The sequence below is a fragment of the Alexandromys fortis genome, unplaced genomic scaffold (assembly GCF_014885135.2).
Source record: "Alexandromys fortis isolate MF-2015 unplaced genomic scaffold, M_Fortis_MF-2015_v1.1 scaffold_93, whole genome shotgun sequence".
NCBI classification, from domain to species: Eukaryota; Metazoa; Chordata; class Mammalia; order Rodentia; family Cricetidae; genus Alexandromys; species Alexandromys fortis.
The window spans coordinates 1,295,797-1,317,501 of NW_026067970.1; the positions used below are offsets into that span (position 1 = coordinate 1,295,797).

Below are 21,705 nucleotides of genomic sequence, written 5' to 3' on the forward strand. Positions count from 1 at the left end.
GGGGAAGGGGGGGGGGGGTGGGGAGGGAGGGAGGAGGCGGAAATCTTTTTTTTTTTCAATAAAAAATTATATTAAAAAAAAAAAAAATATCAAAACAAGTGCAGTCTAAGGTGCTGTCCCAGCTGAGAGACACCTGAAGAAACATGCCACTAAGTGCAATACTGTGTTGTAGGTGCAATCCTGGAACAGAAAAAGGACAGCATGCAAAACTGATCAGATCTGAAGTGTGGACTTGTTACGGCACATTGTTCTTGGTTCTTTTGCTATGAAAAGCACGCTGCTTGAATGCAAGAGGCTCACAGGAGGGAGAGGAGGGGGATATGAAGAAATCTCTGTTTTAAATTCTAAATGTCTATAACCCTAAAACTCTGCTGTACTAAAATTGCATTTAAGAGGACTGACTGAATATAAGTGAAATAGAAATATCAGTGCCGTGGACTGCACCAGACTGTCCTCCAGCAGTTATGTGTGTGGAGCTTTCTGTGTTCATACACACCTAAGTCATAAGCAATGCCATCATCTTTTATTATAATGGGGAGGAAAATATAAAGTATATACTTACCCTACTGTTGAATTAGGTGGTTTGGGTAACCTAGAATAAAAACAGGACAAAAGTCCTAATTTAAGTTGGGGCTTTTAAAGGCTTGGATTCCTATTAGAAACTTAAGAATAGTAAGATATATCCTGTCTTTAGTCCACATTGACATGTAGGCAAATTTTTATTGCCTTGCACAATGGTAAGACACAGACATAGTATTTTCATATCCAAGTTGTCTATTGATCGATTTATAAAACTGATTCTAACTTGGTCCTGGTCACCAAACCTTTCGCATTTTTTATTTGCAGAGAAGGTTCGGGGACTGAAGCTTCTGTTCTTACCTCCGCTGTCATAATCAGACAGTGACCAGAGAGTCCTGAGAGCCTGATATCCCATGTGATGCAATTACGTGTCCTAAAGCGACCCGTGTGGCCTGGCTGGGGAGTATATAAATACTGGGTGTGCTTTGTCCCTTTGCCCACAGCTGCTGATATCTCATGACAGTAAATATTGTGCAATTGTTAGACGGCAGAGAACAAAACTGGCCAACTTGCCAGAGGCGTGGATTTTCTGAACCAGTTCACTCTGATGTGGTGTACTTACTAACTATTCTGAAGCACAGGCCAAGAGGTAATACCACAGTCCTGGAAACAAGCTCCCTGCAGAGGGATAGTTATCTACTGACATTTGACATCAGCAATTATTTCAGCCTATGCTCATAAGACTCAAAGACTTCAGGTGTGGAAAATAATCAGAATGTTATCATTTCATAATAAAGTAAGTCAGAAATTCGAACATACTGCTGAGTGTTTTTGATATCTTCCATGCTGTATATGTTCATAAGAAAGCAGCAAGCTATATAACTGCATTATTCTGTAGTGTTTTATAAATACATAATTCACATGAACCATAACTTTTTAAAAATCTTTATTTGGATTCTGTGGGCCTATCTCCCAGATATGTCGCTGAGGCAGAAATATGGGGGTGCAGAAAGTGACGAAGATGTGACTCCAAAGGATTAGTGTTGCTGGACTAGCTACTTCATATGAATAAAACAAGTTGGCATCCAAAATGTCTCATGTGACAAAATTTGCTATACTTCATGACTAAAACAGGCTTGATTCAAAATTAAAAAATAGACAAAATATTTTTAAATTAAAAATTTAAAAAGACACAAATAAAATTACCAGATGTTCAGAGACACTATTTTCTTGACATCAATCCATTAATTTTGCCATATTTAAGCCAAAAACAAATTTTGGCTCCCTCTTGTGGCTCAGTTCTATATTGAATTTGCTTCTTGTAACTAACCTTAAGGGTTCTGTGTTACTTCAGTGTTTCTGTAATTTGCTGTATGTTCATTGTACACGCAGCTAGGTTCTGAAAGGTCATGTTATCTTATTTTTATTTGAAAATAAAGGCCCGATTTTTCAGTATATATAAGAAACCATTTTAAAACAATTTAATATGATAGAAGACATTACCTTACAGGAAGATGAGTTAACAAACACACCCTTATCCATAAAGAGGCAGAGATTTTATCAAGAGTAGGTACTTATTATCACCCCTCTCTGCATAATATTCCAATTTTTTTGAGGACCCTTGTCATTTTCAGTGATCATTTAAAAACATCTAACAGACCCTTACTAGACTGAGGAGACGGCAGAGCTGTGGTCCATGGTGACCTGCCCCACTCTCCAATCCAGGAGTCCTTAGTTTTCACAGGCTTGTTTAGAGACCACACACCATCTGTCTGGCTTGCTTGTTTCCATCTGTTAAGTGCTGATTTCTGGTGCTGGTGATCTTTAATATGTCAGAAAGGATTTTTTCCTCTGAAAACGCTTCTAAATTTCTCATATAATTCTTTTTTACTTAAAATACATAAAACAGCCCCTGCCCAGGACTTACAAAGAGTCGTTTCCATAGACATCACTCTTCTTGTTCTGTGTCAGATAGTAGAACTGCTCAATAGGAAGGTTTCTGAAGAGACAACAAATTAAATAGAACGTATTTGTACATAGTAGGGCATATCCATGAGAGGGCAAAGGACAAATAGATGAATACAGACACAAGTATACAGAAATTCTATATAGAATATATAAAAAGTAGTGCTTTAAATTAGTTGAAAAGTAAGAATTGTTTAGTAAACAGGATGGGAACAGTTAACCATCTCCACTTTGCAATTCAAAGAAGATCATTTCAGTTAGAGTAAAACTTAAATAGCAAAGGAAAGGGGCAGGAGCCTGTAAGTTCACAGCAGAATGCCAAGGCGGGAAGACTGCAGTTCAGCTCGAGTTACATAAACATTCCTTGTTTAAAAAGCTAAAAATAAAAAAGAGGGCTAGAGATACGGCTCAGCAGTTAAGAATGTGTGCTACTCTTGCAGTACAAGAGTTTAGTTTCCAGCATCCAAGGGAGGCTCACATCACCTTTGACCTCTGTGGACAACTGCATTCATGTGCACATTACCTACAGACAGACATGCACTGTATATAATCTAGAAAGGGAAATACCCTCTCCCTAAACAACACCTACAAGGGGGAAAATCTATACAAATGTTTACAATTTTCCACTGGTAAAAAGATCTTGTTTTGTTTTGGAGTGTTTGTGTGTGTGTGTTCAGTATGTCTGAGACAGGGTGTCTTGTTCACTGCTGAGATCAGCAGAATAGCTGGCCCATGAGCTCCAGGGATTCTCCTGCCCCTGCCTCCTTTCTTGCCATAGTAGTGCAAGGATGTCAGATGCACAACACTGTGTCTGCTTCGGGACACCTCAACTCAAGGCCTTTCACTTATGTGACAGGTGCTTAATTACTGAGTCATGTCCCTAACACAGATTTTTGATATCCAATACTTTGACCATAAAGAACAAAAATAATCTATAAATAAAATAAAAATCAAATAAGAGCTGAAGAGGAAATACAAAAGTTGTTATGTAAAACATAAACAAAAACATATCCAAATAACTAGTAATCAAAAAATATATTCTCAGAATCATGAGAATGGATTAACTCACAAAATAGACAAAAACATAGTATAGAGGCTGGGGCACAAGAAAATGAATGCTTTTAGACACTTACAAGAATATAAATCATTTGGGTCACATATACTAAACTAAAAACCCTCAGATGTTATGACCAAGACTTTCCCTTTAGGATTCGTTCTAAAGAAACGTTCATGATGAGCTGACAAATCCCTATGTAAGGCAGTTCATTATGGTACAGGTAAAGCAACAGAATATGTGTCTCACCTCTGACCCATATGTACTGTGGGTATTGAGATTAAAATAAAATAAAATAAAATCTATGCTTACTATCTGGATTGAAAATAAGAGAAACATCTAGATTGTTTAATACTACGATCATATAGGTGCATACATTAACAAAAAAACCACCATATATTTTCAATGGGCACACAAATAAATGTTATTAGGAATAAAGCAGCAAAATGCATGGGAGAAGACTCATATGGCAGGGTGGTGTGTCCCTCTAAGAAGGGGAGTGTGCACAAGGGAGTCTGGGCCTCCCGGGTAATGTTTTCATATGAGCTCAGTGTTCACTGTGGCCACCCAGTGTCTTCTGAATCCACCCTTTATTTCCCCAGTGATCTCCTCAACAAGGATAGTTACTACTTGCCTGGCAAATCAAAGTCTAGTACAGAAGTTGGTGGAACTTAGGGCACATGTGGGCACCCTGCATTTTATCTTGCCAGGGGGCAAGTTCCAAACATTCAAAGTAAGCAAAATGAAGGTCCTATAGCTCACACACCTTAACATCATACTCATGTACCCATGGTGCAGCATGAGAGGGAGAAACCCATAGGGGTTTTGTGAGCAGCAAATGTTGTGGAACAATGGTCTTGTACTTTGTAAAGATTTGTCACTTGTATTTTAATAAAACTCTAATTGGCCAGTAGCCAGGAGGGAAGTATAGGCAGGGCAACAAGAACAGGAAAATTCTGGGAAGAGGAAAGTTCAGTCTGCAGTTGTGACCCAGCAAGATGAGAATGCCTCACTGATAAAGGTACCAAGCCACATGGCTAACACAGACAAGAATTATGGGCTAATATAAGTTACAAGAGTTAATAAGAAGCTTGAGCTAATAAGCCAACCAGTTTATAATTAATATAGTAGACCCCTGTGTGTTTCTTTGGGACAAACGGGCGGGACAGAAACCTCAGACAACAAGAAATCTAATCAGATGTCTGTTGGACTCTACAGGAATCACTGTTAGCCCTTTGACCTCTCTAGGTTTTCCCCTTGCTAATATGATTTTTGCTCTCTTTTCTTCAAACTGGAGAACTGCAGGTTTTGTGGGCTCACCTTGCTTCACGTGTATCTGGAATGTAGGGTTGGGATTAGATATAATGCATGCAATATTGCCCCCCATTTCCTCTTTCAGGAAAAGCTTGGGAGTGAATAGTGGTGACTTTATTCCACTTGTTACAGCTAGTGGTTGTGTAGAGGTGAAGAGCCAGGGAAGCTAAGCATCTTGCAGTTTTTGGGACAAAGAACTGCTTGACTCCAAATGCTTCCTGGAAGACATTAAGTTACAACCTGGAATGGATTACGTAGAAGTTTCTTTCCTTAGTTGACTCCTATTAATAGCATAAGATTTTTTTTTTATTATACTGTTTGGTTCTTGTCAGGCGATAAATTTTGCATCTGTTTTATCTTTTAGACATTAGAAGTTTTGCTTCATGTGGTCCCATTGACTTTTATGTACCACTACCATTACCATTAAAGAAAGACCACTGTGGGACAATGGTCTTTATTCTGTCCATCATATTTTAAATAAACGCTGAATGGCCAGTAGCCAGGCAGGAAGTATAGGCGGGGACAACCAGACAGGAAGTAGAGGCGGGTCAATGAGAACAGGAGAATTCTGGGAAGGAGGAAGCCCATTCCTCTGCAGTCCTGTCCCAACCACAGAAGAAGCAAGATGTGACTGCCTTGCTGAAAAAGGTACTGAGCCATGTGGCTAACATAAACAAGAATAATGGGCTAATGTAAGTTATAAGAGTTAATAAGAAGCCTGAGCTAATGGGCCAATCAGTTTATAGTTAATGTAGACCTCTGTGTGATTTCTTTGGGACTTAACAACTGTGGGAACTGGGCAGGACAGAAAACCTCAGTACACAGAGTACTACAGATCTACTTAATAGCTTTTTATCATTTGACAGTAGTTTAGTGAAGAATCTACTTACTTTTTTTTATAGAGAAATGAACAGTTTTGCCACTTGTATAAACTTATTTGTGAGAGTGAAAACAAGACCATACCTTTTTATTACTCTATTGGTTTTATTCTCTCAGTGAATGGATAAAATGGAGGATAACTGACCCCACTTAGAACTTCTGAAGCTTGCATACTGTGGTTGGGTGAATATTGTTGATAATACCTTTAAAGAGTTTTCCTTAGATATAAACCTGTCAGGAAGAGCTGGAGAGCAATGGTGTCTCCCATGGCATGCCTTGCTCTGCAGAGGGCTACCCTTTCTTTAGCTTTGCTCTTTCTGTTTCGTTCAGATAATCTCACCATGTCATTTCTCTAAGGAGCAGGTACCTGTAGAGTTAGTGAAGGAAGAAGGAGCCTACCCAATCCTCCTAGTTTGCTGTGTGTTGCTGTGATAAATACTGACCAAATTCTCTTTAGGGAAGAAGGCTTTATTACTTCATAAGTTCGAATCCATCATTAATGGAAGTCAGGGGAGGAGCTCAAGCAAGAACCCTGATGGAGGAAGTGAGGCAGAGACCACAGACCACAGAAGAGGAGTGCTGTTTTGCTCTCCCTGGTTCATGCTTGGATTTTTTTTAAAAATTTATTTGTTTTTATTTCATATGTATTGGTCTTTTGCTGAGGAACTGGAGTTATAGACAATTGTGAGCTGTCTTGTGGGTTCTGAGAATTGAACCCAGATCCTCTGGAAGATCAGCCAGTGTACTTAAACACTGAGCCATCTCTCCAGCCTGCTTTCTTATATAACCCTGGACAACCTGTCTAGAGTGATACTGCCCAATGGGTTGGGCCATCCCACATCAATCATGAATCAATGAAATGCTTACTCACTCTCACAGGCCAACTGGATAGAAACAATTACTAACTGGAGTTCCCCCTCACAGGTGTTAAGTTGACAAAAAATAAGCAGCATACATTTTTACAAAGAGGGGGTGAGTTGTGGCATCCCAGAACCCCAACTGAAATGCCCTCCCCACCCAGGGAAGGTGACGTGGTTTCAAGAGTAATATTTTTATGAATGAATTGAGGCTTGACGCATCAAAGAGCTGGAAAATATTTTGTATAAAAGACTGTTTTTAGAGAGAAAGTACTGTAAGAAAAAAGTCTTTGTTACAGAAGATAAACCATATTCTACAGTTGTTTGCCAAGGTATCTGCAGTGTGCCAGAGGACTGTCAGAAAGACGTTTTCAAGAGAGAAGTGTGCTAGGATGACAACACTGACATACAAGGGCACTAGAAAAACTGATATATTAACCCAGGCCCGAGGTCAGGGAAGAGTGATGGTTCTAGCAGGAATAGTGCTCCCTCTCCAGGGTCTTAGGGCTGTGTCTAGCCAGAATGAGGGACCTCTTCATTTAAACTGGATTACTCGGAATGTTTGAAACTAGTCTTTTTGGCTCTCCTTTAGCACACTTTTTTTTTTTTTGAGATAGGGTTTCTGTGTGACAGCACTCATTAGCTGTGCTGGAACTTGATTTGTAGACCAGGCTGGCCTTTAACTCAGAGACCCGCCTGCCTCTGCCTCCCTAGTGCTGGGATTAAAGGCGTGCGCCACTATGTTAGGCATATTGTGCACATTTAACATACAAATGTTGGGGACCACAGCTGTGCATTCCTCAAAGAGCTGTACCCTGGTTGCTAAGCCAATACTTGCTATGTGCAAGATAAGGAACAGATAGGGAGTAAATGGGTGAATCAATAAAATGCACAGGTGGATGCACTTGGGACGTTAGCATCAAACGAACCTGGGGTCAAATCCCTGTTCTACAGATTTGCAATGTCTAGCTCAAGGAAAGAGAGAGAGCCTAGAGTTTCCAAAGGCATAACCAACTATAGCATAGTTAAGAGCTTCTCTGAGAGTGGAGTCCTCAAAGAAAGTCTGTTGAACAAGGTCCTCACTACCTGTAATGTGTGCTGAGTCTCTGCAGGGCCTTGCTCTATTTGTTGATGCTTACAGAAGGTCACTGGCTGCATATGGCCCTGTTATTGACATTTCATTGTCTAGCTGGGGTTTATCTTCCCTAATTTATTTCTTTTACATGATTTAGAACAGCAAGAAGCTAGTTACCTAGACTGTTAGTAAACCAGGCAACTGGGAGTGTTAGATAAGGCAGGAAAGGAAGTGGGTGCTGTGCCATGATTTTATGGATTCCATTCCAGGTAAACATAATAACCTTTAGCAAATATAATAACCACTACCAAATAATGAGGGATTTAATTTAATTTGCTAAATTGCTGCTTGCCTCTCCCTTTTTAACCTAGAACCTTGTGCATGCTAGGCAGATTTTTCACCACTGAACATTGGACTATATCCTGAGTCCTTTTTTCTTTCTTTCTTTCTTTTTATGTTCCATTTTGAGGCATGGTCTTTCTTATCAAGTTGCCCAGGCCCTGAATTTCTGATCATCCTGCCTCGGTCTCTTAGTCAGCTTGGATTACATGCCTTGCCACCAGGTCCAGGCTCCTTTAGTTTTGTGCTTTGAATACTCTTGCTGAAGGAATGACTTTACAGTTCATTACCTGAAAATATAGGCTGGCCTGTTAGTTCAGCGGGTAAAGGTGCCTGCTGCCAAGCCTGGCCAATTCCTGGAATCCACATAGCAGAAGAGAACTAACTTTCAAGTTGTCCTCTGACTTTTATGCATCCTACCCCAGACACATATGGAAAAAAAATCAGTCTGAAAATAGTGTCCTGCAGGTTCAAATACTTTAATAAATATAGTCAACAAACTAGAAAACAGAGTCTCAAACCAAGAACACATGTACAAATCGGAGTGAGCTTTTTTGCTCAAGCAAAAACTTTTTTAAAAAAAAAGATTTATTTATTATGTATTCAGTGTTCTTCCTGCATGTATCCCTGCAGGCCAGAAAAGGACACCAAATATCATTACAGATAGTTGTGAGCACATGTGGTTGCTGGGAACTGAACTCAGGACCTTTGGAAGAGCAGGCAAAGCTCTTAACCACTGAGCCATCTCTCCAGCCCCAGCAAAAACATTTTTAACTTAATCTCCTCCTTCTGCCTTTCATCACATTTAGTTTTCATTTTTATTTTATGTATACAGTTGTATGTGCTTGCATGTATATCTGAACATTATTCATGTACAATATCTGTGTAGTCCAGAAGAGAATGTCAGATCTCCCAGAACTGTAGTTACAGATGATTGTGAGCTGCCACGTGGGTATGAGAAGCGAACCCAGGTCCTCTGGAAGAGTAGCCAGTGCTCTTAGCTTCTGAGACACTGTTCCAGCCTTCATTAGGTTTAGATAAGTGAGGAGTAAATTAAAATTTCTAATCAGAATACTTTAATATCTCAAATGGCAGCAACACAAAACAAAACTACAGATTTACCACTGACTTCACAACTGGGAAGCACAGAATTAGAAGAAGTCCAGAAGCAGATATGTTAAGAACTGACAAGGAAAACGAGAAATGGTTAATGCAGATCTTTTGTGAACATGAATGCTGGAAAGGTCACTCACTTTGGCCAGATGTCTCCTCCAAATCCATAATGCTGATGTCCTTTGCCCATGACACGGGGAGGCTCACATTTTGGCCTGTGTTCTTCAGGAAGAGCAACTGGAATAATGCCACCATATTCCCTTTCAGCACCCCATGGAAGCCTGCATTGTGGCCATGATTCCCGCAGCTCCTGATACCTGTGAGAAATGACAGACCTCTGACACTGCTCGGCTGTATCTTAAATCCCTTTCACATCATTAGCAGTCTAGGTCATGTTTTCAGAATATAGAATTCTAAGATTATGATACACTCTGACTGTTAAACGAATGAGGTTAGCGGTTAGCCCTTCTCACAAATGTATTTATTTTGTAAAAAAAAAAAGATTGAGATGAAATTCACATACCATAGAATTCAACAGTTTTAGTTGACTCACGAGTGTGTATAGCAGCCATCAGAGTCAATTTTATATTTTCATGACCTCAAGAAGAAGCCCTGTGTTCTTTGGCTGTGCTATATTAAGGACCCCACCTTTATTCCACCCCAAGCACCTACTTTCTTTATAGACTTATCTGTTTCTGACACTTCATATAAACAGAACCATATACTATGTAGTCTTATGTTGGTTTCCATCATTCAAAACATAATGCTTTCAAAGTTGATGCTTAATATAGCATGAACCAGGACTTCATTCCTCTAATGGCTGCATAACAGTCTACCAATGGATATTCCATTTTGCTCAACCATTCATCAGTTGGTAAGATATTTGACTCTTATTAATATTGTTGTACTAAATATTAGTATTTTTGAGTACTTGATTTAATTTTCTAGAGAACACTACCAAAGAATGTATTATATAGCTGGATCCTTGAATTTAATTTCTTAGGAATTTGAATTTAATTTCTTAGGAAACTGTTGGGCTATTCTATAGCAGATGATTCATTATACACTCCTGGAAGATTGGTATAAGGGCTTAGCATTTGTCATGTGTGTCTGAAAAAGAATTATAGCCGTTTTGATGGAAGTAAAGGAGTATGTCACTGTAATTTTGTTTTGTATTCTCTTAATGACAACAGTACTTCCTGTTTCTATTTCTTCTTTGGAAAATGTCTATTTGATTTTGTGTTTTTAAATTTTATTTCTTAGTTACAAGTTCTTTTTAAGTTCCAGGAAGAAGTCTTTTATTGGCTGAACTAAGCAAATATGCTCCCCTGTTCTGTACGCTTTCTTCTCACTTATTTGAGAGTATCTTTTGAAATATCAAAGTTTCTAAATTTTTTTTGACAGGGTTTCTCTGTAGCTTTGAAGCCTGTCCTGGAACTAGCTCTTGTAGACCAGGTTGGCCTCGATTCACAGAGATCCACCTACCTCTGCCTCCTGAGTGCTGGGATTAAAGGCGTGCGTCACCACCTCCCGGCCAAAGTTTCTAATTTTGATGAAGTTCAGTTTATTTTTACTTTTGTTAATTAGGATGTACATATAAATATGCAGCAACTCCAAAACCAAAGACTCACTCCTGCTGTCCCTCCATGAGTTTTGTAGTTTTAGGACTTGCTTTTACATCTGTCTCTGAGTCATATGAGTAAATTTTATGTATGGTATAAGGTAAGGGTCAAACTTGCTCCTTTGCATTTGGATGTTCCTGGCACCGTCTGCTGAGCGACTTGGAGCCTTGTGAAGGGACGGTGCTAGTACTGTCAAGTCATTACTTGGTTCCCAACAGTTCAGTGGGGTCCCTAGGTTAGCAAATGCTGTGCAGCAATGGTCCTCTGGAGGGAACTGAGGGACTGAGTTCTCTGTGTGGGTCAATGTGTTGATGAACAGAAACAGCCTAAGTCTCAAGTCAGAGGCTTAAAAGCACTACGCCATACTAAGAATATTTGGATAAGTTTGGGAGATTTGTAAAGACCTGAGTAGAACTTAGTTGATTGCATGAACCACAAAAATGGTTTTGCGTTTCTCTATTTAGAGCTGGTCTCGGGGTCAGGAATTTGCGGGCATAGTGTTAGAGGGCCATGGTGAGAGGAAAGTATGAGAGGAGAGCAGAACAGTCTTCTTTGGGCTCCTCAGTCCTGTGGACTCTTCAGTGAGTATGGGGGGGGGGCAGTCAGAGTCATGGAAGCGTAGCCCAGAGAGGCACGAGCTCCTGGGTACTTCTTCCAGCACAGTACATGCCTTAGAGGACCCCTCCCCAATAGTAACTGCTAAGTACAATGGAGAATTAACACAGGACTGTCTTACAGATGGAACTGAATATCATATAAAAGTGCTAGATAAACAACTACTAAATTATGGACCTACTAACTGTTATGCAACTAGTATTTGATTGGAATACTGCCTTTCATTTATGTATGACTATTCTGTGGCTGCCTTCACAGCAGAACAGAGTATATATGATGAAACTGTAAAGAACAAAATATTTTGTGTGGTTTGTTGCAGACAGCATGTCCTAAGCTCTACACAAACCAGTTTAGGAAAGCTTGGTGACTGTTGCTGTGGGGTCCTGGCAATCAGCTTCCAGATCTTTCCTCTTCTCCCAGCTCTGACTATGATCAACGCACATGGTTTAAGGGACATGACAAGTGAAAAATATTAAACACTTGTGATTAATGACAAGCTAAGCTTTAATTTTTAAGTTTGTAAAGTTATATTTAAATCATAAATGAGTCAATTTCTCAATATCTGGCCCTAGTAAAATACATTGTTCCAGAAGATGAGCCAAAAAATGTTAATCAATCATGTGTACTAGCACCCAGTGAAGTTGCAAAATTGAAATATATATGTATATATTATTATAAGTATGTATATATGTATATTATATATATGTATATATAAAATAAGAGGTAAAGCCTAACTCACCTTTTACCCTTTCAACCCCTTGCAGTCTTTCTCTCTGGCACAGCTGGCAAGGAACTCATGGCAGTTCAACTGCCTTAGTCTACTGAGTGCTGGGATTAACAGCTGGGAACCACCACACCCAGCATGTTTCTTTTTATTTTAGATACTCAAGTCTACTCAACCCTAATCCTGTGGTATTAGTATTCATAACACTGTATAGAAGGAACTGTTGAAATGTAAGTTAAGGTTTTAGGATGAAATAATCATTTCAAATAAAACACCTCTCCTTAACAAAGAGAATAATCATGAAGTTAATTGTTTACTTTGTTTTAGGGAGGGTTATGGATGGACCAAAACCTATTCAAGTCACTGTGAAGAATCTTGAGTATCAATCCCCAAATTAGGGGGCTCAATTTGACTAGTAATGATTGGAAGGAACGGTTACAAGACAGCTCACACAAATCTTAATTTTTTTTAAGATGGCAGAGAACTAATCTCTGTGTGTGTGTGTGTGTTTCAAGAATCAAAAAGCAATAAACCTAGAAGTAAAACGTGAACCTATACTGAAATCCTAATCAATTCTCAAAATGATTCTTTAATTGATATATTTCTTTGACTGATGAGTTACAGAACAAGTAGTCAGCTTACTGGGAAGAGGAGATAGGGCTAGTGATTCTAGGTGCTGTCTCAGTCACAAGTACGCTTATTTAGTGTGTGTGTGAGTGTGTGCATGCATTTGTGTACATGTGTGCACTGGAAATTGAACCTAGAGCCTCATACATGCTAGCAAGAATTCTGCCACTGAACTATTCCTAGTCTCTGAACTTTCAATGGAGAAAATACAATAGCATACAGTGTCTATTAAGTTACTTAACATTCTCAAAGGAGAACAAATGAGGTTATTATAAAACAGTGGCTACTATAATTGCTCTGGAACACCAAAGTGAATAAAGTGAGGCATAGATATAAAGATTAGCTTGTTCCTTGATCACTGGGTAAGGCAGAACCCTATTTCTGGTTCTCTTACTGTTTACAGTGCTTTCTGCAAACCCAGTCTTCCTCAGGTTCTTCTGATGCCCCTCCAACTTAGTATGTCAGAATATGTATAGGTTAAGCCTGGAAATATATATTTTTACGAAGCTTCTCAGGGGATTACTTACTTGGTAGCCCAGGTTGGCTGGGAACTAACTATATAGCCCAGGATGTCCTTAAATTCACAGCAATAATCTTAGTTCAATAGTTCTTCTGTCTTAGCCTCCCAAAGGCTTAAATCACAGGGATAAGCTGATATGATTATCCTTAGGTGATTTTAATGTACTGTCTGACTGCCTTGCCCACTACAAGAAGAACGAAGTAGGCTGGTATAAGGAAGTAATTGTATATTATGATCATAGTTGACACATGAACTCAAAATCTGTCGCACTTGGCACGGGTGTGTGTGCCTTTCTCTATGCTTAGAAAAGTAAGCTTCTGAAAGCTAATATACGCCAAGGACATGGTGGATCTTTACCATCAGGAAGAGTGGCTTCCTGGAAGGCAGGGGCTTTTTGCTTCCTACTGTTCAGTCAGCATTTTACCAGCTGAGCCATCACCTATTCTCTTCTTAGAAACGCGCAAAGCGAGAGCACAGCTACACAAGGCAATTAAAAACAAACTTATTCTTCCTCTCAAAATGATTCCAGTAAGCCAAGCAGAAGAAAGCCAGGCCAGAGAATCCGGCACAGTATCTGAGGTGCAAGGACACAAGGCTCACTGCCATGGCTGTCATGAGCAGCGACAGTGCAGGGCTTACACAGCAACCGTTGTTGGTGACAGATTCCGGGAGTCTTTCTGGGCAGAAGGTGTTGGTGAATACACTACTAGTGGATACCACAATAAACAGATTGATCTCCAAGTGAAGAAGGGACCATTCTAGAATTCTAGAACAGAGCTGGAGGTGTAGTTTAGTGGTAGTTTGCCTAGCAGGCATAAGGTCTCAGTTCAATCACTGCATGTGTGCGCACACACCACACGCACACACATGCGCACACACACACTTCTAGGATGAAAATTTTGATGTCTTTTTTTTTTTTTTTTTTTTTTTTTTTTTTTTAAGACAGGGTTTCTCTGTAGTTTTGGTACTTGCTCTGGAACCCACACTGTACACCACACCAGGCTGGCCTTGAACTCACACAGATCTGCCTGCCTCTGCCTCCCCGAGTGCTGGGATTAAAGGTGTGCGCTACCACCGCCCAGCATCTGTTTTTTTAAAAATAGGATACAGCAATATACTCCAATTTCAACTGGTTAACCATGTAAAGTTTAGTCTTGTTTCATTTTCTTTTCCCTATGATAAATGGGAGGCTGAAGTGCTTGTGTGTTATAAAGTCACTAAGGTAATGAAATCTTTCTTTTGCATTTTCCTGATTTTTGTTTTACCTGTCTTCTGAAGCGGTTGGGCGAGTAGTTATTTCGAGCGGGGTGTGCAGCTGATTAGAGTAAAAGGTGTCTGACAGGATGTCAGCTCCTTCAAGATCCCTGCAGCAGTAGCCCCTGCCGTGAATTACCTCCATGCTTCTCGCATAAATTTAGGCAGTCTGGAGAGTAAACAGATAAATGGAAAATGAGGGTGCATTTGGTTTTGGAAACCGTCTTAGTTATCACTACAATGACTTTGCTTCAGATAGGAAAGGAAACATCGATGCACAAAATTCAGTGGCTTGCTTTCTGCCTGCGAGGGTCAGTGGACTCTGTCAAACCTGTAATCTTCAGCAACTTCTGTAATAAAAATAAACTTCGTGAAAAAAAATAAAAAAAAATAAACTTCGTGGAAATAACTTCAACTGAAGCAAACCCGAAAAGTGGAAATGAACACGTGGAGAACCTGTAAAGAACAAGTCCCCTACAATCCACTTCTTGCCTCAAATTTAACACCATTCAAGATCAGCTGACTTTCTACCGTGGTGGCCTTTCTAAGACGCCGGGAGACTGACTCATTAGCAGGTCAGGGGCCTTTCTCTAAAACGGCAGTTCTCAACCTGTGTTTCACAGGGGTCGCCTAAGACCCTCAAAAACTAGATATTTATGACTCATAGCAGCAGCAACGAAAATAATGTTATGGGGGGGTCATCACAACATGAGGAGCTGTAGTAAAGGGTCGCGGAATTAGGAAGGTTGAGAACCACTGTTCTAAAGGCGTTGCGGATTCTAGACAAGGACTCTTCCGTCGACAGCTAAACCAGGTGGTCCCAGTGGGGGACACTGGGTTCCCCACAGCGCTGGAGCGAAGCCTGCCCCGTGGGAGGACCGGCGAGCCCGCTCAGTGCCACCAGAGGTCGCACGCACCTGAAACATCTGCCCGGGAGCTCCGCCCGACCGCGCCTCCCCTTCTTGTCACTGGAGCTGGCGGGTGTCCGCGGGGCGTGGAATTTCGCGGTCTTCCGCACCTGCGGGCCCCGGGAGCGTGCTGGCAGGTGCGGGGGAAGAAGGCCGGAGGGACTGGGGCTGGCCGGGGGCGGTGTTGAGGCTGCCTGTGACGGCGGCGGTGACCGCGCACCTAGGTAACACATCCTGAGGGTGGGGCGCCCGGAGCGCGGGCCGAGGAGCAGCGGGAAGCTCCCTCGGGGTGTTAGGACGCCCCTCAGGAGGTCCCGGGCCACCAGGATCGGAAGCGGGGGGCCGGAAGTGAGGGGAGAGGGCTTGGCGGCAAAGGGGAAGGTGGGACAGCAGGCTTCTCCGCCCTCGTCCCACCCCCGGCCCTGGGGTCTTAGCGCCTTCAACCTCAGGCTCCGCCTCCAGCCTCAGACCCCGCCCCGGCCTCAGGTCCGCTCCAGCCTCAGACCCCGCCCCGGCCTCAGGCTCCGCACCCAGCCTCTCCCTCTTTGCCTAGAGCTGCGCCGCCTTTTACAGGTTTCAGCCTCGTCCACCGTAGGCTCCGCTTACACGCCTGTCTCTCCACCTTCCCTGGGCCGGGCCTCCTTCAGCCCCTCCCCCTCCGCGCCTCTGCTCCCAAGGCCCCGCCTCTCCCCGCTCCGCCCCCCAGGCCTCAGACGGATTCCAGGCGCCCTCTGGTGGCGTCTGCCTGCCAATCCTCCTTTCCTTCCTGCACCGCGGTCTACTAGGTCTACAACTGTCCTAGAGCTCCGGGTGTACTTTCTCAGTCGGAGCTGAGCAGAAGCTCTGGCCCTGAGGAGGAGAGCCGGGAGGTCTCGGGGTGAGGAACACTGTTATAGTCCATTTGCGGTGTGAGCTGTGCTCTGAGTTCCTCAGAGTTACGGAGAAGCCCGAGGCGCTAGGTGCCCCTTCTCCTAGGGCGGCTCTCCCAGCCCATCTCATAGCTCTGAAGAGTTGCAGAGCTCCTGGGCGCCCGCCTTGCACTCCACCAGAGAACAGGACAGACAGGCTCAAGGCTCAAATTATGGATAGGGTTCTTGTTCTAAACCAACAAGGTGGGGAATTTGGGACGGGAGCAAGTTCTGGTCGATAGAAAAGAGGGGGAAGTTTCTCGACATCAGGGGATTTTAAAAAACATGTATTGTCTTGCTTCAAATCTGTACGCCAGCCGTGTTTGGGTTTTCTCAACGCCGCCATTGCTTTCCGCAGAACTGAGTATTAAAAACGACTTTGTTTTCACCGCGTTTGAATCCATTTTTATTTCTAGCGCTGTCGAGCTCTAAGGTGGGATCCGTGGGATTCTCCGAGCTCAGCCCTGAGCCTCTTCTATTTTCCTGACCATGGGCTGAATGGGATGGTGGAGTGTGGAGACAGTTTATCTGCCTGTCCCAAAGTCCTGGTTCCTCCTGCATTTCCTCAGTTCTGGCTGCAACTTTGACAGGAACTAAAAAAAAACACAAAACAGAAAACAAAATAAACTGGAGTGGTGGTGTGCACACCTGTAATCCCCACACTTAGAAACTGGACCACCAGTCTCAGGAGGTTCAAGGTCAGCTACAGTGACTTTGGTGGTGTGCACACCTGTAATCCCCACACTTAGAAACTGGACCACCAGTCTCAGGAGGTTCAAGGTCAGCTTAGAAGCTGGACCACAGTGACTGAGGCTGACCTGGACTACATTAAGACCCCGTCCAAGAAAGAGAAAGGGGAGGTCAGAATAAAGATGCCAACCAGACTTAGGTTTCCGAGTTTGGGCCTTTGACAAACAACCTGAAAGAAACTGAAGGCAGAAAGGTGACATTTTGGCAGTGGGGACTGAAAATGAGGCAAGAATGGATTCCTCTGGAACTGTAAGCAAGTCCCCAGCTAGATGCTTGCATTCTTAAATCACCTTTGTTGTGATGACTCTGTTAGGAATATTTCCTAAGCAAGCTCCCTGACGACGCAAAAATTCCCAATCAAGCCAAATCAAAACAAGCCAAATTAAGAAATATCCAGGTTTAATGGGAGATCTGCGCTCTCCGGTGGCCCCAAGGGGGAAATGGGAAGCCGCAGAAAAGTGACCCCTGGGGAAGAAGAAAGGGGGACCATGTGTTCTTCTTTTGGGGGATCACTTAAGTACCCTGGGGAGTGGTCCTGACCCCACCCCTAGGGAGGGGTCAGGACTTGGCCTGCTGGGATTTGAAGTCCAGACCAGGCCTGGGGGCTGAGATAGATGCCAGGGACTGGGGCCTAGGCTCCCAACCTAACAGTCTCTTCTCAGCAAGAGCACAGTAGTATGTCCCCCACCCCCACCCCGACATGGAAGACTAGACCCTGCTGGAGATGGGGTGGTGGGTGAGGGAAAAATGGCTTTGACAGTCTCCCATCGGTTTCGTTTTTCGGATGGAACGCTATCCTGATCTTTTAGTATTTTGCAGATCCTCTGCCTAGGACCTCCCACTTAACTCCCTGTCTGCCCACCTCGTTCGATGTCCCCATCTGGATTACTCTTTTCCATTGCTCTTGACAAAACGCCTGCCGGGGTTTCAGAGGGCAGCTCCCACCAGGGAAGACAGTGGCTGGAGATGCTGTCTGAGATGGTGAGAGCCTGAGGCCGCTCATCACACCCCAGGTGGCTCAGCAAGCACAGAACAGGACCCAAAGCAGGCCTGAGTATACTAACCCGCAAGGCCTGACCTGGGTGGTCTACATTTGCCAGCGAGGCCCATGTCCCAAACAGTGCCACCAGCTGAGGATCAAACACTCAGAAACAGAGCCTGTTGAGGACCATTGCACATTTACATCATAACACCAGCCTTCTAGTACTTTCCATGTTCAGTTTCTCTGTGTTGGGCTTTGGTCCATTTAGTCATGGCTTGAGTGCTCCTAGGAAGAAACTGGACCTGATAGAAGAGTGAGGTATATCTGAGGAAGATTCATCGTCGGTCCATGCCTGCGGATGATGCTTCTACTAGAGAAGTTGTGCCAACTCTAGGTTGAATGTATGTAAAATATAATTTTAAAAGGGGAAATAATGCAAGTCGGTTCATGAAAAGAAGCTGGCATATAATTCCCTTTCAAGAATGAAAGAGAAGGTTCATTAGGAGAAAGGGTCTTGAGGTCAGGCTGCAGCCTTGAACTGGGAGAGCATTCGAAAGACTATAGCCGCGTTTGAAATTGATGGACTGAAGTCTCTCTTTAAAACCTGGAGGGAAACCTCATTGAGAGGGAACAAAAACCAGGAGGCAAGAAAACCACCATCCAGAAGATGACTGTGTAGGTGTGGATGCACAGGCCCAGGCCAGAGCAGTCTCCAGAGAAATCCTCAACGAGAGAGATACCCTGCTTCTATAACCTGTCAGGGTAGCTGGACCTTTTATATCATGTGACTTAGTTCAACATCACATATGTGACAGTGACTTCTATAACCTGTCAGGGTAGCTGGGCAATCTGCATCATGTGACTTAGCTCAACATCACACATGTGACAGTAAGCATGGGAGAGTCAGATACTGATTAGGGCCATAAACTAGGAGCTGTAAAAGCACAGCACAGCATGGCACAGCACAGCACGGCATAGCACAACATGGAACGGCACAGCACGGCACAGCACGGCACAGCACAGCACAGCACAACACGGCACGGCACGGCACAGCATGGCATAGCATGGCATAGCACAGCACAACACAGCATGCACAGCACGGCACGGCACAGCACGGCACAGCACAACACGGCACAGCACAACACGGCACAGCCCTGCATAGCACGGCACAGCACAACACAACACAGCATGCACAGCACGGCACGGCACAGCACGGCACAGCACGGCACAGCACAGCACGGCACGGCACAGCATGGCACGGCATGGCATGGCACAGCACAGCACTTTGCTTTCTATTGGGGAATATAATGGCAAGGGTGATGATCTAATCCCCTACTCCCAGGCTGAGGGATTTGTTTCTTAAGAGCAATCATTGTTTTAAAGGGGCAAGCCTCTAACAATATGGCTATAACCTCCAGGTTATAGTATATTTTAATTTAATTTAATTTTAATTCAAATGAGTGTAAAAGGTAGAGAAATGTAATTTTAAAAAATGTATTTATTTTTACGTACACTGGTATTTTGCCCGCAGGTAATGTTTGTGCAAGGGCAGCAGATCCCCTGGAACAAAAGTTCCAGACAGCTATGAGCTGTGGGAATTGAACCTGGTTCCTCTGGAAGAACAGTCAGTGCTCCTAACCGCTGAGCCATCTCTCCAGCCCCTGAGAAATGTAATTAGTTTTACCATTGAGTTTCTCAACTAAAACTTCGAGGAAAGGGACACAGTTTTATCTTCAAAAGAGCCGTTCTTTGGAAATGCCTCTCCTCTGAAAGGCTGTCAGAGACAATATCAGGATTCACTCGACATGTGTGACCAGCACGCTTGATCCCTAACTCTGTGGTTTAACCTGTTTTCCTCAGCCAATAGGTAATGTGTGTGGCCGACACCAGCACAAGTGCCCTGCCTATGGCTAGTCACAGTGACTGATGCTTAGATATGCAGTGACCGCTGATGTCATTACCATCCTCACGCCACCTTTGTGCTTCAGACACTTTGATCCCCTGCTAATTTTCCTATCCCAGCAGTCCTTCACACAGGGAAGGTAAAATTTAGGAAGGGAAAGAAATATGCCTAGAATATTGTATCTGGGTTGACCAAAATTCCGGATCATGATGAGACCATTTATCTTCACTCACAGAGTTCTCAGGACATATATAATAATTTAAAGATTGAATTATAGTCTATAACCTTTCCTTTAAATCTTGTACAGACCTTTAACAAAGTGGCATTTGGAAAACGAATTAAGTTCCAGAGGGAACTTCTTGGCAGGTAAGAATATTTCTTAAATGAAGAAAAACCGGATCTTATTCCTTGCCTAGAAGATGTAAAGCCCCTGCCAGTGCTTTTTAAAAATTTACATTTAAAAGCTGAACTTTCGCACCTCCTTGGTCTCGGGTGTGTGTCTACTCACCAGGAAGACAACTAGTGCGCATGCCTGGTCTGCCTTGAAGATCACTCTGCAAAGGAGTCAACCGCTTTTCCCTCACTAGTGCGCATGCCTAGTCTGCCTTGAAGATCACTGCAAACGAGTCACCGCCTTTCCCTCATTTGTGTCTTTGGAGTATAGTCATCCTCACCGCCATTCCCCTCTCTCATCCGCTCCCTGCTTCCACTGAAGCCTTTCTCCGCCCCATCAAGCCTTACCCTTCTGGAGCACTGGCAACTTGTCAGTGCCTACACCACTGAAGAAAGTGACATCCCCTTTCCCACCCAACCACCAATTGCCAGGAGTCCTTGGGGAGTAGTGTGGTTCATGAGCCCCTTTGAATGACATTTATTTATTTATTTATTTATTTATTTATTTATTTATTTATTATATACAGCGTTCTCTGTCTGCATGTATGTCTGCAGGCCAGAAGACGGCACCAGATCTCATTACAGATGGTTGTGAGCCACCATGTGGTTTCTGGGAATTGAACTCAGGACCTCTGGAAGAGGAGGCAGTGCTCTTAACCTCTGAGCCATCTCTACAGCCTCTTGAATGATTTCTTAATGAGAATATTTTTCTCTTGAGTAGTTGTTTTAGCCCATTTTTGTTATATCTGAATATAACCGACTGGGTAGTTTCTGTTTGTTTGTTTAGTTCTGAGACATCGTCTCTCTTTGTACTTTTGGCTGTCCTGGTGATCTCCTTGTAGTGTCCTAAGACTCAGAGAGGATGTGCTAGACTCAGAGGGACGTTCACCCTCACCTCCTATGATCTGTTAAATGGAGGAGACTATCTACTGGTTTAAAGTTTAAAAGCCCCTAAGACTACCAACCTAGCATTGCATGTGCAGTGTGCTGTGCACACACAGGGAGACCTAAAGACCTAAAGACCTTTTGCTGTAGTGGAGACTGCCCTTTTGGCTTAAGAACTTAAAGTTGGTAACATACAGATGTGAAACATCTTCTGCCCCCCAGTGGTTAAAAGTAATTTTGCAATGTTGACTCCGCATCACTGTTTCAAATTACAAAGGGAAAAGACACAATTATTTCTGAAAGTGTGAAAACTGTGTGATGCATTGCCATAGCTAATTACTTTTGTTGCATATTTTTACAACGGAGGAACAATAAATTCTGCTTTATTAACCACACTGTACCAGTGCCTAGAAATCTGGGCAAGAAGTAAAATCAATTTTGTGATATTTTCCCTTCAGGATTAAAATAATGTTTTTCGATTTCTACAAAGAGAATGCTA

General features: G+C 42.9%; 1 protein-coding gene across 1 annotated transcript in view; it reads right to left on the minus strand.

Moving 5' to 3' along the window:
- Spmip4 (sperm microtubule inner protein 4) overlaps nt 1-16,660 on the minus strand; it is a 38,334-nt gene extending 21,674 nt beyond the window's left edge. The window contains exons 1-5 of the mRNA XM_050155464.1: nt 15,395-16,660; nt 14,489-14,646; nt 9,256-9,432; nt 2,447-2,518; nt 563-592 (exon numbers count right to left, since the gene is read on the minus strand). Coding sequence (XP_050011421.1) covers nt 563-592; nt 2,447-2,518; nt 9,256-9,432; nt 14,489-14,622 — 413 coding nt within the window. The 5' untranslated portion in view covers nt 14,623-14,646; nt 15,395-16,660. The remainder of the gene's footprint in view (nt 1-562; nt 593-2,446; nt 2,519-9,255; nt 9,433-14,488; nt 14,647-15,394) is intronic.
- Nucleotides 16,661-21,705: the final 5,045 nt, after the last annotated feature.